This window comes from Pelmatolapia mariae, linkage group LG16_19 (assembly GCF_036321145.2).
Source record: "Pelmatolapia mariae isolate MD_Pm_ZW linkage group LG16_19, Pm_UMD_F_2, whole genome shotgun sequence".
Taxonomy (NCBI): Eukaryota; Metazoa; Chordata; class Actinopteri; order Cichliformes; family Cichlidae; genus Pelmatolapia; species Pelmatolapia mariae.
The window spans coordinates 31,380,178-31,395,948 of NC_086241.1; the positions used below are offsets into that span (position 1 = coordinate 31,380,178).

The following is a 15,771-nucleotide window of genomic DNA, read 5'->3' on the forward strand; positions in this document are numbered from 1 at the left end:
TGGTCTGTTACCATGGAAACGTCTATTGGGGACACGTCTCTTAGCAACAAAAAGAACCAATAAAATATTTTTATTTTCATAACAATATTCAAATTATTGCTGTTCATCGTATATTTTGATGCTAACATAGCCAATTAAATAAAAAAGAATTTATAAACACATTATTTTTCCTACAAGTTAAAAAGTGCAACAGAGAGTAAACTGTGTACTTATGTACTATTTATATATTAAAGTTTACAAATAGTATCAGAGTTGGCATATTATAACCACCACTACTAAGGTAATTAAGTAATTATCCCTGTAAATAATACCTTGCTGTTTAGAGTTTACTGTACATTCTGATGATTTGGAAATAACTCTTGCTTGAACTTTTACGCTATCTATAAGCCCTCTGAGTCTACCTAAAAAAATATAATTTAATGTATGCCACACACATCCTGCAAAAATTAAACTTGGACTTAAGAATACATTATAACACATCCTGTTTCTTTATAAACTGTAAATGATTATGCTTGTAGGGCATACAAAAATAAATGGCCAGAGTAACAGCTCATTTTTGTTTCTAATTATATGTGCAAACTAAAACATTTTACAAAATCCAAGTGACAGTAAACCAAAGCATGGATGAATGTATACTAACAGACTTCAAAGGCAGACTAGGTTTCTTCATCCGTACAGTTAAATAAACTGCACTGTAAATTGAATTAGACACAATTCAACATATTTCTTTATTTTTATTTACTTACATAATAGTCAGACCACAGCCTTCAGTACCCAAAGCGATGCTAAACATAATAGATCATAAAAAACAGAGACCGCAAAGACTGGTGTAACCCAGTATTTACTTTGAAGATGATTGATTATAATGTGTTGAACCAAAATATAAAAATTAACAGTGGCACTGATGGAATACCCTAAAGACAGGTGTAGGTGAACTGAAATCTATTTGCCCCAACTGTGCACAACCACAGTGGGAAATCTTTCCTTCTGGAACATTGTCCCCCTTTTTTTAATAAATACATAATAACAGAAACATTCTGCTGTGTTTCCTTTTTTAATTTAATTTACATGATATGTATTATTATTTGGCGTTAAAACTGGAGTGTTTCAAGACGGCCATTCTGGGCTAATAAATAAGTCCCACGTCTATATCAACAATACTTGCAAGTATGGTGTTATAAACAGAAGGGTTTGCAATGCAGCTTAAGTAAAAACACAGAGCTCCAAGCTAAACTGGTATCTGTTGGTCACTTGCTGTTAAAACACTTGAGAACTTTTCAGCAAAGACTTATAATTATCCTCTATAGCTTTTTATAACATCAGAAACATAACACGAAAAACCCCAATAATACACTCTTCTCATTCGGTAGGTCCTAAGATGCCAGGCCGAGCAGGAATCCTCCGATGAAGCCACTTGTGACGACAATGTTTTTCTTCACAAACTCTCTGGACTGAAAGACACAAACCATATTTCATATGACACAGTCGCTTTTTCATTGTAATGGGAGGGTGAAAATGATCTCACAGTCAACCAGACAACTCACAAAAAAATTACCTTCTCAACAAATGTGTTGAGCTCAGGGACTGCCTGATCTGTTCCCTTCTTTAACTGCTTCTTAGCTTTGTTGACATCCTTCTCTACTCGCTTCCAGTCCACTTGGATATAGCCACTGTTGTTAGCTACCTGAAGAAAGACAGATTCATGAAAACAATGTCAATGTGTTGAAAAGCTTAACCTGCACATATTTATGCAGGGTGATGCAATAATACCTGTAAAAGCAGAAGACCTCCCCCCACTGCGGTAGCAGCAACTTTTCCAACCTTCTGGAAGAGGTAACCTGCACACCTAAGGCAAATTGAAAAGAGAGCATAGTAGCTGATCTAACAATAATAATGACACAAGTTAGCCTAACAATGACCATTGTAAGGTGGCCATTCACTGTCATAAGGTTTGCATGATGTGAAAGATTCCACTGATAAAGTGTAACTAAGACACTGTTTGCAAGATACCTTAACTGCAGAGTTATAAAGTTGGGAGTGTGAAATTTGTTTTCTTAAGTGATGGCAAAATACAATTTTGTCTCTCTGCTACAGTAACACGTGAACAGCAAGATAAGCATGCACTATATGTAATACAATACTGTACAACAGCGGTCCCCAACCCCCGGGCCTCGGACCGGTACCGAGCCGCGAGAGTTGAGGCTCAGGTGTGAAATGTATGGTTTTCAGGGTTTTTATCGGTTTTCAGCGTTATTTTGTTATCGTTTTTATTGTTAACTCGGTTTTCCTGGGTCTTTTCACGTGTGTTATGAATAAATCTTATTTTTTTCGGTATCGGTACTAGTTTTATTTTGTTGTATTTATCCGCGACACCTTAAAGGCCGGTCCGTGAAAATATTGTCGGGCATAAACCGGTCCGTGGCGCAAAAAAGGTTTGGGACCGCTGCTGTACAAAACATTTTGAGCTACTCCTCATTTCTTTATATTTTGCTTCCAAGGAGTCAGGCCTCCTGGTCATTTTTTAAAGCGGCCTTGAGCAGTAGCTCTCCAGCCCTTCTGATGCTCTTTTAATGTTTTTCTTTGGACTTTCCTTTCCAAGTTCTGAGGTATGCCAAATGACACAAGAACTGGATTGTAAATCGCTTGTCAAAAGTAATAAATTCATGAACACAGAAAATGTTCTTTGATCCACCACCCAATGTCATCTCTAAAGTGTCTGATTTGGAAACTGAAACTAAAGAATGAAACTGCTGCCATACACGCTGCTAAAGGCATACCTGGATAAACCACCCACCCAAAAAAACCCCAAACAAAAAACACAGTGGAACGCTGTCAGCCACCGATTGTGCAAAGCCTGGACCTCAACGTTACTGAAGCAGTGTGAGATCATCATGACAAAGAATGGAACAAACAGCATTCAAAGGAGAACTTTGAAGAACTATCTTTGAAGAGTGCTTAAAGGAATTAGATGAAAGCTTTCTGAGGAGACTTCAGGCTGTTGAAGAATACTCATGACCTTGATCACTTAAAAGGTCATGAGTATTGTATAAACTCTGTTTTGCTTTATATACTGTATGGCATATATGTTTGCATGTTTCAAATAATGTCTGCACACATTTCATATTTTCCTGGCAAAGGGAATGTGGGGTGGCTAGAAATTTTTGCACAGTACAGAAATAAAGACATCCGTGTCCAATCAGCCAACAGAAGATATACTGTAAACAAGATGAGACAGAGCAATTTATAACCATCTAAATCTTGAGATTTTCTCATTTTGCGTTGGGGTGTTTCTCAGCCATTCACATTTACTACGCTAAAGGCAGCATAATTTTAATGAGAATATTTACCATCCACTCACTCCACCTATTGCAATCTGTGTGGCCACAGAGTATTTTTCAGCTATGGGGCCGGAATTCTTTCCGAAAAGGCGGTTCCACCATCGCTGACGTTTAGCGTATTCTGTCAGATCCACGACCTTGTCGTAAATCTCATCTTCCACTTGTGTACATACAAGGAAAAATAAAAGACAGCTAGCATGAAATAACAATGAATGCAGCAGCGAGAAGCCTTACAAGCACAGTTATATTAATGCTACAAAATCAACACACGATTCTGGACGCTATTATCCATTACTCAACGATCAACTGTAGTAGTTTCCTGCTTTTTTACTTAACAAGATTTATCATGACAGAGGCAGATACCAATAGTTTCATTACGGGCTCCATTATAACTTACTAAAATTCCTGGGCCTAACAATAACTTAGCATGACTACATAACTAAAGCTAACAGGTGAAAAGTTAATGTTAGCTGTAAATGGTGCGGCCCAGGACAGAGTCAGCGCTACAGAGGAAACGGGAAAACGGCTTCAAGGCTTCTTAGCAGCAACGCGAACGTTACTAAATGCACCCACGGTGTCGAGACCGTCCTGGATCCGAATAACATGCAATAACTTTACAGGCCTCCTTACCCTTGCTATTCGCCATTTTGGAGTGCACTGGTCTGTCCTCAGCTGCTTTCACGTCCGGCGTCATTTGCATAAATTTGACGGTGAAAAAGAAACCGAGACATGGGCAGGCCTACATATACTGTAATGTTATACGTTATGTAATAATAATAATAATAATAATACATGTTTTTGTTTCTTATGAAACATTTGGAGATTTTGCCAGTCTCGCAACTCCATCCAGGTTTCGCGTGACCTCCAATACACTCAGTGCACTGAAGGTTGTTAGGACACAGGTATGGGCAGCTAAAGGTGTGTTGGTCGTGACTATTTTGTTTTTTAAGAATAACTCCAAATGAGTGCATTCCAAGTGGAGATGGTTAGCCCCCTATTTTCCTAACTGATATTAGGAAAACAATTCCTGACTAATTCCTGACAATAACAGGTTTCATTTATTTAGGTTATTTTTGCACTATTAAGTTAGCAGAAGAAATCCTGCCGTGGCTTATGCACCAAATCAATGAATGAGTTTCGTAATAACCCGGTGTGCCTAGTGGTAGAGAAAGACAAAACAGACAAACAAAAGAAAGAATCAATAGTAAATATATTAAAATATTATTACTAAGTTTTATATAGCTTTTTATTTTTTATGGGGATTTGTTTATATCTTTTATTGGAACACCAAGGCATTGTGTTCATTCGCTAACTGACGTCCTCCTGAAGCTTAAAAAACAGATATTATAAATAACACGGCACAAAACTTCAAAAAGTGAATAGTTATAGTTTTCTGGACTGTTTCGTCACTTTAGTTTACTTTCTATGGTTCATTTCACAGTTTCTTCAGTCGTTCATTTTTTAAATTCATGTTTATTTGTGTTATTTGGAGGAAAATGAGTTCCCAGTTTCTTGAGCTAATATCTATCTATCTATCTATCTATCTATCTATCTATCTATCTATCTATCAGTCAAAAGGTACATGTGCGACGTTGCAACAAATACCCTTGGCACATATGACAGTTATTTTAACCAATACATTACCTACAAAAACAGTTACGTAATCATAATACAGCCTGAAGAACCAATCGCAGGACACGAGGCGGGACTTGGAAACAGATTTGATGTGTACGTGCGCGTGTCCGTTCGCGTGTTCGCAACACGTCAACAGGAGACCACCACGTGACCGCAGATGCCGCGTGCTGATTGGACACAATGAGCAGAGGGCGTGTCGAAGGTGGCGGCATGCGTTTGCCTGTGTGACACAATTACAACAACTTTGAGCCGATGGTTGGGGAAGTTTGCGATATTATAAAATAACACTCAGTCCTAAAACCCAACATTACATCAACTTCATGCATAAATTGGCACTGGAATACACGTTGAGTTTGATGTACAATGAGGAGTGTGGAAGATAACTTGAAGGGATCATTTCCTTGAGGATTTGGCAAGAATTACACTACGCCCCGTTTTAATCCTGGATAGGTGTGCAACACTTTCGTTGTGACTGCATTTTGGCGGAGTTGCTCGGTGCCGTTGATTTTCCCAGTTCTTTTCCATGAAATCGTGCGGAGTGTCGCTCACCGCCGCTGCCTCTGCTGCTGCCCGGAGTCTCGGCGTTGCTGGTAATGACGAGGAGAAAATGGCGTCGGGAAAAGCGACTGAAATCGAAGAGGACTTTCCGAAGCTAACAACGCAAGAGAAAGAGAGCTTGGTCGGAATTGACAGGTTAGACGCTCTATTGTGTGAATAGTTTAATTCGCTTAGTTTTTTTGCAATTAATAAATTTTCTTCGCGCAGTTGGAAACAACAATTGCCCCCCCCTCCCCTCCAAGTAATACGGAACCGCCTGTGTTGTCTGTCCTCTACTTGCAGTTCACTGTTTGGATTTCATAGGCTTCAAGAAGATGGCGCCAGAACGAAGGCCTTGCTGTTAAAGGTATGCCACAGAATAGGATCACAGTCGCCGCTCTCCGTTATCTCCACAGACGAGTGCATATCCCATATGAAATAAGTGGTACAGACCTCCCAACGCCACTCTTGGTATAAGGCTAGCAGCGACATACACAAACCATAATTTCCCCAACTTTGAAGCTGAACCAGCGGGCTGAATGTACAAACCAGCCCTCAGTTTTACATCATTGCATTCGCAAGACAACACGTACAGTGCCAGGTACACAGCGAGCCAACTCCAGTGTATTTCTGCTATGTTTAGTATTAAACCAGCCCAAACTAGCCGACAGGGCTACAGTACGATTGCAGGGAGATGGGAATCTCCACCCTGCTCAAATCGGTGGTGTCATCGGTAGTTGAGAGTAGGTACCGTGTACATAGCGTTTTATGGAGTGTTGAAAACATACTTTGCGTAGCAAAAATATTGCTTTTAACAAAACTCACAATAAGTGGAAGGCACGTGTAAAAAACGAAAAAACGTATTACAGTGGTTATTACTAGTTAAGTCTTGCTAGATAGTCAAGCACACGTTGTAAACTGTAGGACTAACAAATTTAATACTTTGCTACCAAGCTAACTTGGTATTTCGTATCTAAAAGCATTACAGCGAGCCTGATAATACGGTAAACGCCGACTTTCTTGACTTTTACCGAGAGGCGTTAACAGAAATATCAGTGTCGCACTATGTCGTCCGTCCCCTCCTCAGTAACGGCAGGTAGAGTTTGGTTTGTGCGTCAGCTCACTCTGTTAGCATGTAGCAGCTAACTGTCCAGTAGTTACCCACCCCCTACTCCTCTTCCTGCTCTCACTTTTAGCTATTACGGCATAACCTGGAGAACACTAAGAATGAAAAAAACAATGTTAGGTATTAATTTAAGCTTGCAAAAATAATGGCTGCTCAACTTGGCGCAAGATGGCGGGGATAGGGAGAAAATACCTAGCAAAGGTTTGCTAGCTGACTGGCTAACTAGCAGCGGTGGCTAGGCTAACCACCATTCGCATAAAAGATACAACGACGGTGGCGTTCAGTGTTTTAGAACAAAGGTGCACGATTAAAGTGCAAAGCAGGATTTACAGTTGATTGCACGGTGTCTGTTGCAAACACATCAACCCTGCTCATGCAGTCAATGTTACTACAGTTGAACTGCCTGTGCTGGATGTGTCTTCAACATGTGGCTTCTGGGTTTCTTGTTGAAGCGGTTTCTTGGGACGTTGTTTTGTCAGGGTCTACTTTCAGGTTAGGGCCGAGCCATTACACTCATTCTTTGCACATTTGTGGTGTTGCTGTCCTTCATACTCTGCTGGATAGCTGGACAACCTGACCGTTCAACATCATAACGTTAAACTTACAACGTCTGGTTGTTGAGTCTTTCTTGGTGATGGTGTTTTAGATTGTATCCCATTAAATACAGTTGTCTTCCAAAATGAGTCTGCGCTTTACCTAATTCTTCTTATATTCATCCCGCATCCTACCATTTTAAAATTTGGTGTGACTAATTCTTTGCACGATGCTCTGTTCAATGAATGGTGAATATTAAAAACAAGTAGATTTGTCATCGTAGAGTATATAATTTGCTTAAATGGTTCCAAAAGTGGTCCTTGCTGATTGACACCGTCTCTACAGACTTCACTGCTGCACCAAAAGCAGAATTCGTGAGCAGAACAACAGTAGTTTCAATGTGCATGGATTTTTAACCAGTTTCTGATACATCACAGCCCTTTTTATGTTAGCGTAGTTGTATGTGCAGTGACGAATCATGCGGGAATGTTTTTCTTCTAGACCGCTAGATAAGGTGCATGGTGCACAAGAAAAATGTTTTCAGATTTTTTTTTTTCATGAGGTCTTGTAATAACGAAGAGTTACTGAGTCAATTATCTGAAAAAGTACTTTGCCAGAATCTCTGAAAAATATGCCTTTGCTGTAAACAAGCAGTATACATATATGGAAGGTTGCCTTTTTTGCAGAGCAGTAGAACTGATCACAGATAAACACTATGCAGGTTTTCAAGATCAGTGCAGCTAGTTAATTATATCTGTCTAAAAACAGTGCAGCAACATTATGCACGCAACATAGCCGTACAGTGAGATGGATATCATTGTTTTGCAAAGTACACCTGTCAGGAAAAAAAAGTGTCTATGCTAGACCGACGTGCATGGGATTCAGAAGGATGGAGTGCTGCTCACGAGTTCTGCAAAACAAGAACCAAAACCAAAAATAAGGAACCATTCTGTGTTGGCTGTTGCTACCAGGCTGATTTCCAGTTCTTGCACTAACATTATCCACTACTACCTCTTTTCCACCAACATAGTGCTGGTGTGTAGCCAGTTCTGCCTTGGTTCCCATTAGACATCTAGACTCAATTTGAGCGTTTTAAGAACTAGTTATTGGGTAGCTCTGCTTGCAGACATTGGGTCATCTACCATTGTAAGAAAACTAAGGTGGTAAGATACCTGCAGTTTGCTCTGCCTATATTTCTTGCAGTTACTTCTCCAATAGCCACTCAGGTCAATGCTTTCAGCTTCAGCTCCATCAATATGATAGTGCCAGTGTTTTAGAACAGGTTCTAAAAGGAGCATCCGTGACAAAGCCTTAAACTGTAAATAGATAAATACTACTGATATTTTTGCTGTGTTTCAAATATTAATCTGAGTCACATCACATGACCCTAATCTGACAGTGATAAAGTTAGTTCTTTGCTGAGTAGGGCTGCCATGATTAGTCGACTAGTCACGATTACGTCGACTATTAAAGTCGTCGACGACTAATCTAATAGTCGACGCGTCGTTTGAAACTTTGTAAGATCCCAAAAGACGCAGGAATAAGTAGTAGAATTTAAGAGTGCAATAACGGCCTGAAACAGAAGATGGCAGCACTGCATGTACAAGGATGCCAGCTGCCATTAAACCTCGAAGAAGAAGAAGCAGTGTCCGGTATTGTAGCTGTGTCCAAATTCAGGAACCGCATCCTCCTGTGCCCGCATTTGTAGGCTGATTACGTTACAACGACACGACGAAAACTGTCCAAATTCGAAGACTCCAACAAATGCGGCCGACAAATGCGCCCTTCATTTCCCCAGATTTGAAGGATGGGTCAGGTGTATACTTCGTGGCCTAACCTATCCCAGAATTCATAGCGCGGCCCTGCTCAGTTTCCAACAATGGCGGCAGCTAGTTAGTTTTAATATTACTCTTATTATTCTTTCTGGGTCACAAAATAAATGTTTAACATATTTTCAGGCGAGAATGTAGCTGTGTAAACTTCAAATATCTGCTCGGTTTATCAACACACCACATATTTTCAAAAGCGTTCCAACGTTTTCGGAGACGTCTGTTACCCACCAGCTCGATAGCTAGCCGGGGTTCAAGGCTCACTAGAGCCGGTGAGAACACCGGACTCCCAACAAATCGTTTACAAACCCACCACCGTCTTTCGCTACTCAGGTTAAACATGATATATAAGTCACTTAGATAACTTAAAAATGTTATTGTTTGGCTTTTTTCAGTATTTTATTTGTTCCTGAGTAAATCGGTTTGGCTGAGATTAAAGTTATAGTTTTTACACAGCTGAATAAACGTCAAGCAGACAACTGATTATCAGAAGTGTGAGATGCTCGAGAATATACTCCGGTGTCCTGTTATATTTTAGATAGCAAGCAGCAGATGGCTGAGTTTATTAAACTCCAACGAAACAATCTGCAAATTTCATTAAAATTTAATAAACTATCATCTTGTCTTTATTTTTAGTTAGCACATACCTTAAACACTTAAAGCTGTAAGCTAATGATAGTTATATAAGAGCAGATGCATGCTGGTGCAATAAGCTGTACGTTTTACGTCCAATGGATGCATGATCTGATTAGTCGACTAATCGCAAAAATAATCGGTGACTAGTTGACTATCAAAATAATCGTTTGTGGCAGCCCTATTGCTGAGTTGTAGCTGGTATAAAGCAAGTTCTGTAAAGCACTTTGAGTAATCAGGCAGAGTAGAAAAGCGCTATATAAGCACCAGTCAATTTACAATTTATTTTCTGTGATTGTTACCAGCTCAACAAGACTGTATTCTGTATGCCCAAATTCACAGTACACTGTTCAGTTCACTTACCATTTATTTTTGTCAGTTGAGTTACATTTCATTTATTTCAGCGGTTCCAAATGATACAATTGTTTTTCCGCCTTAATTTTACCCTCTCGTGTACGCACACAGTCATGCTCATCAATCATTTGTCCTTAGTGACTGCAGCGCAGGCTATAGCGCATAATTTGTTTATCCATTGTTTAAATACTGACTTTCCAGGTCCATATTTGGGCACAGAGCTGGTACTATGCAAAACAGGTCTAGAAGGTTTGAAAAGGATATCCCTTTGATAGTATGTGAGTCAACTGTGTCAGAACGTTACCTCCAATAAAGCTCATCTGGTGACCTAAGCATTGGTCATATCGGTCCTTTATAGCCTCATAACGTCTCTGTAATATGCACAGGACAAACTGAACATCTACCTTACTGTTGTCAGTCGCACCCTTTTAAACTCTTCGCTGCTATCACCCTTTTATTTAGGCTGTTAGCTGCTATGATGCCCTCATCCTGAAAGCAGAGGGGAAAGTGGACCCTGACATTTTCTGCCAGCTCGGACACTTCAACCTTCTGCTGGAGGACTATTCAAAAGGTGAGAGACCAGAGTGTAGATGGCTCCCTGTTCCTCTCAAATCTGCTTCTTAGGATCCACTAAGACATCTTTTTTTTTTCCCAATAAAAATTTGACTTCACTCTTGTTTCTTTACTCTGCTTGAAAAAATGCTGATGATAAAATATTCAGATTAGGTCATTTGTGCTTTCCTGCTGGGAAGCATTGAAGTGTAACAGAAGTAAATATCTTTAGCTTTTAACATTGTCACTAATTGTTTACATCCTGTTGAGTCTTTCCCTCTCTCTGTTTTATGTTCTTATATTTAGCATTATCTGCATACCAGAGGTACTTCAGTTTACAGTCGGACTACTGGAAGGTAAGCTTTCATGACTCTTATAGGTAACACAGCCATTAAAAAGCTGTATTCATTTATTTATTTTTTAATTTGCTAGGACTGATTTTTTTCTGGGATACACAACATCCCCTATTACCGATTTTTCTACTGCTTTTGTTTTTGAGCTGGCAGAAAGGTACAGGTCAGCATCAGAAACTGTGCCTTAAATGCACTGCAGGTACTGAGGGGCGGTAGAGGCTAACAACTGCTCAGATGCAAGAATGTTCAGCATGTCATTGTCCTTAAACAGTGTGCACATACCAAACAATGCTTGACTGGTTGACAGTTAGCCTGTAAAATGCGCCTCAGCAACCTGCTTTAGATTATTCACTCCTAGTCCAGAGCCACTGCTGGAGTAGATACTGTGATTGACAGTTTGATATTAGTTTATAGAGCTTGGAGCTTGGTAGTCATGTCAGTGTGAATATAGCGTGGATATTCTTTTTTGCCGTTTAGTTATCCTGCTGAAACTTGAAGTGCATTCTCTGAATTGGATACAATACCAGGAAGATGGGTGGATGGATGGAAGCATACAGTTAACTAAATGTAACAGTCTTGCAAAGACAGCAGCAAACATGATTTCATATAAACTGGCTTGATTACAGGTCATTTAGTCAGCAGTATTATGTAACCGTTTTGAAAGCTGAAGTTTGCCAAATGTTGCCAGCTAGTTTGTGTTTTTTATATCTGTGCAGAGACCAGAGTCACTTTGGAAATGCTGTGGCATGAAGGTTAAAGGCTCCTTTCTACTGTTTGTTTTGAACTATCGCAATTCCGCTTTTCATAGCCTTTAAGAGGTCAGGGGATTTTGTTATTCTGTGCTGTGTCAAAGGTTTAAACGTGCATTGGTGGGAGGCTTTATTCCACCTCTAACTTGGGATTTTTCACTGTAGTCGCTTATTACTTAGGAAGAGACTGTAGCAGGATGACAACCTGCCTAAATTGCAGTTCCAGTGACATCCAATTTGCATCAAGAATAACCATGGCTTTACAGCAGTAACTAATTTACTACTGGATGGAATAAAATAAAGAAATAAGGCTAGTCAGCTAGTCTATAAGTCAGAAAACAGTTACAATTTAATCAACAAGATAACTGATTTAACCGAGGTTAAACAGTGTCCCAGATCTAGCATGTGTGTTTTGCCACCTTAAACCATTAGTCACATAATTCAGGAAAGAAATTCTGTCTTAAATGTTGCTGTAATGTCTTTCTCATTGTGCTGTGCCTAACACTGGACACATGATGCTGCAGGTAGCACTAGCAGCCTTCTTGCCCACAATGTGGTTATTTAGTGTTCTGGTTCATATGTCGGTTTATTTTGACAAAGTCTACACAAAACCATTCATTAACGGAGCAAAGTAATGCAGAATCAGTGGCTAGCAGGGAATCATCTGGATTACTTTACGTTTAGCTAGTTTCAAACTTCCTATAACCACAACAAGTGAGAGAGAGAGATGCTGGTGTTTGGTTTCACCTCAGCACTGAAAGCGACCAAGCTAGAGAGAGATGGTGTAAGCATGTTCGCTGGAGCCTTTAAGTCATATCAACTCACTTAATCACAGTTTTTGGTTAAAGAAAAACTATGTCTTTAAAGCCCAAAAGGTTGATTCTGTTCATCTGGACGTAGCATTTTCAGTGGGAGAAACATTTCGTCACTCATCCAAGTGACTTCTTCAGTCTCAGCTGACTGCAGGTTTCCCCAACAGTACATTTGCACAATAACTGAAACCAGCCCACTGAATGAACAATGGGCTGTAAGGTCAGTTCCTTGGTCATTAATATGCAAACCATTGATGAAAGACCACTGATTAATGGCCATGAGTACCATTCACAGAGAGTTGGGGAATGGCTGCAATCACCACAGTGTAAGACAGCGAAAGATGTACCCTTAGGCCTCCTCCTGGAGTCCAGATGAACAGAATCAACCTTTTGGGATTTACTTACCTGGATGACTGAGCATGCATCAAGATATGCCTGCAAAACAAGCTTCCTCTGTGCTATCTTAGTGGTCCCATTAGCGGCCATTGCTCTGTTGCTAATGTGCAGTGTAGAACTGAATGAATAGACTTTAGAGATCGATTGGTATCAGAGCCAGTTTTTGAAGTCCGGATTGGACTGATATCCAGCCCAGCTACTGGATCAGTACATGCCCAGTTGAACATTAGTCTTTCACTGTGTAATGAATCCCCTTTTGGGGATGCTCGTTTGTTTTTATTTTTTTTACACTGCTATGCTACAAATGAACTATGTTTGTTATGATTTTGTTTTCTCCTATCATCACAACTTTTTCAGTATTTTGTTTCTAACTGCTTTGAAGCAAGTTCATAGCATGACAGTTTTAAGCTTGTTTTTCTTCAGTGTGGTCATATGATTTGTTGTCTTTGTGCAGTTTTTTAGTAATCCCAAGATTTTTGGAAAGTGGAGCGGCTGTGCTGAGAGTTTGCACCTGTATTCTGTCTAAACTAAAAGCAATAAGGTTAAGTGAAGTGTCGCACATCCTCTAATTTAGCAGGACAATGTGTAGATTGTCCTGCTAAATTACAAGTGTATCATGCCTGGCATGAACTAGCACATTAACTTATTTGTATGGTTCAGGAGGATCACAGACAATATTGTGAGGGGAAAAGCAAACTTAATATGGTGAGAAAGAGGATCACAAAAGCACTTCAGGGGAAGGAGTGCTCTGTTTCTGTCTACCCCTCCACAATTACCTCATCCATAATCATAGTCCCCCATTGTGTAATTTGTTAGTTTAAACCCCAGATCAGTAGTTTTTTTTCCTTACAGCATTATTTGAACTTTAGTCAAATTGTCCAGTCATCTATGTTATGATGGTTTCCAGCCCGTGCTCTTCATGTGCTTCAGCAGGCCGGTTAAACAGAGGTGTTGAGAGTTCGATTGTGATCAGACCTGACAGCTCCCTGCTTACAGCTCACCACAGTGAAGTGATAATGTAAGCTCGTAGTCTCGATTTCCCCCACTCAGTGCCAGTCCCAACGAGACTGCCTCCCTTTAACAAAGCAAAAATAAAAAATTAATACTGTAACAGAAAGACAGTGTTTTATTTATGTAACAATGCATCGTTTGTGTGCCATGTATAGATTACTGCACTAATATGGGGGAAGGGAGACAATGACTCATGACTGATTTTGGACATGAGTTAAACACAAAACCTGAACCAGATTTCCATATAAAAGGATCACTGAGATAGAAAGTTAGAAGCAACATGGGGTTGCTATAGATGGTAAAAAACAAAACAAAAAACGGTGGACCTGAGAAGTGAAGCCAAGGCAGAAGTGCCTTCAGTTGTCATTCTTTCAATGGTCACCAGGGGCTGATAGTTGTGGTTGCAATAATAATAATAATGCAAATTTTAATCATCCTAAGTGTCAGAAAGGAGGATTACCCAGGATATGTTTATAGGTTAACAGTTTGTAATTGACATCTTGTTAGCAAATTAGAGTGTGGTTTTGCAGTGATATCAGTCATTTGGCACGCCAAGATCCTGACTGCGAAAATGTTTATCTTATTGCTTCAAAATAGGACCTCACAAAACAACGGACAACATCACAGTTGTTATATCTACCATTCATACTGTTGTTTAGTTCTTTGTCCTGCTCTACACAGCTGCTGTCTTCCACTTCTTAAAGCTTCACTGTTTGGTCACAAACATAACTGAGATGGCAAGTGACAGAGCATTGTGCCAGGAGAGCAAGGCACCATTACTACTGTCCACAGAGTTTTGGCTCTGCCATTAAAAATGAATAAATCAAATCAGCTATCAGGGTATGAAAATTATCAACAGTGAGGTGAACTGAAGCATGGCGATCACTGCTTTTAATCAGGTAGACAGCAGAGATGATTCGCATTTTGACATTTAAAAAACAAATAAGAAGAAGGATTCAGGGCCCCAAAATTGAAAACAGAAACCTTTTTTCTTTTTTTGGCTATTGTTTAGTGTGGTGCTACTTTCTCTCTTCTATCTTGCTCTCTGTTTCACCTCAGGGAAGAATTAATTTAAAGTGGTATTAAAGGCCTTGAAAAGTCATACATTTAACTAGTATTGAATGTACAGTGTATAAACATGTTTTTGTGCCATCAAGGTTATCCTTGCTAGCTCTTACTTTAATGCTAAATTCTGTACAGTAAACAATGAGCTGAAAAACGTCTGTTTTGCTCTTAACAACAATTTTCCAACCTTTGGTTTTCTCCACAGAATGCTGCCTTTTTATATGGCCTTGGCATGGTTTACTTCCATTATAATGCATTTCAGTGGTAAGTACTTTTGGAAAAAAAAATGTTTCTCATTGCATGTGTGATCTCTGCCAGTTTTATAATTGGTTTCTCCATGAACCAAGTGGGGATTAAAAAAAATCCTTTTCCTTTGCTGTGTAACGGTCTGACCTTGTGGTAAATAAACGCACGCTATGTCACCCCAACTTTGTGTGAAGACCAAGAAACTTGATAAAACCAGAACGGTTTCAGGGAAAGACAGAACAGTTGTAAGGCAAGGTTCCCCTCTGGACTGAAGGCTGCCTTCGTGTATCAAGCTAATATGCAGATAAGAGTAAGAGAAATCCTTTTTTGAATTCCCAGTGCTCAATAGGCACTTGACATATTATTGTCAGGCATTAGTAGTGTGTGTGTGTTTGTTGAAGTATTGCTTTCCCAGCTATTGGAAGTACACTTTTCTGTGTTTATGTGATTTATATGCTGTTAACAGGCACTTTTTGTCATTAAATGTTTACATCTGTTGCACTAGAGAAACTTTGTGTGTAGTGATGTCTTTGTATTCCATTAAGTATTCCCAGTAAGCCAAGAGGCACTGGCAGACCCTCAAGGTTGTGGAATTGGTGAA

At 39.6% G+C, this 15,771-nt stretch overlaps 2 protein-coding genes across 2 annotated transcripts in view; one reads left to right on the top strand and one right to left on the bottom strand.

The window, feature by feature from the left end:
* Positions 1-704: 704 nt before the first annotated feature.
* fundc1 (FUN14 domain containing 1) lies at positions 705-4,094 on the bottom strand. Its single transcript, XM_063498741.1, has 5 exons — positions 3,969-4,094; positions 3,348-3,498; positions 1,771-1,846; positions 1,556-1,684; positions 705-1,451 (listed from the first exon to the last, which is right to left on the bottom strand). The coding sequence occupies exons 1-5, from the start codon at positions 4,036-4,038 to the stop codon at positions 1,374-1,376; spliced, it is 504 nt and encodes a 167-aa protein (XP_063354811.1). The 5' UTR covers positions 4,039-4,094; the 3' UTR covers positions 705-1,373.
* Positions 4,095-5,010: 916 nt separating this feature from the next.
* kdm6a (lysine (K)-specific demethylase 6A) overlaps positions 5,011-15,771 on the top strand; it is a 46,087-nt gene continuing 35,326 nt past the window's right edge. The window contains exons 1-5 of the mRNA XM_063498728.1: positions 5,011-5,666; positions 5,814-5,877; positions 10,449-10,557; positions 10,845-10,894; positions 15,130-15,188. Coding sequence (XP_063354798.1) covers positions 5,497-5,666; positions 5,814-5,877; positions 10,449-10,557; positions 10,845-10,894; positions 15,130-15,188 — 452 coding nt within the window. The 5' untranslated portion in view covers positions 5,011-5,496. The remainder of the gene's footprint in view (positions 5,667-5,813; positions 5,878-10,448; positions 10,558-10,844; positions 10,895-15,129; positions 15,189-15,771) is intronic.

Excerpts from the sequence above, each read along its gene's own strand:
- fundc1 (XM_063498741.1), bottom strand. The coding sequence starts at position 4,038 with ATGCAAATGACGCCGGACGTGAAAGCAGCTGAGGACAGACCAGTGCAC. Across the intron at positions 3,499-3,968 it reads CAAAATGGCGAATAGCAAGG|TGGAAGATGAGATTTACGAC; the intron begins GTAAGGAGGCCT and ends TATGTACACAAG. Across the intron at positions 1,685-1,770 it reads GAGGTCTTCTGCTTTTACAG|GTAGCTAACAACAGTGGCTA; the intron begins GTATTATTGCAT and ends GTCTTTCTTCAG.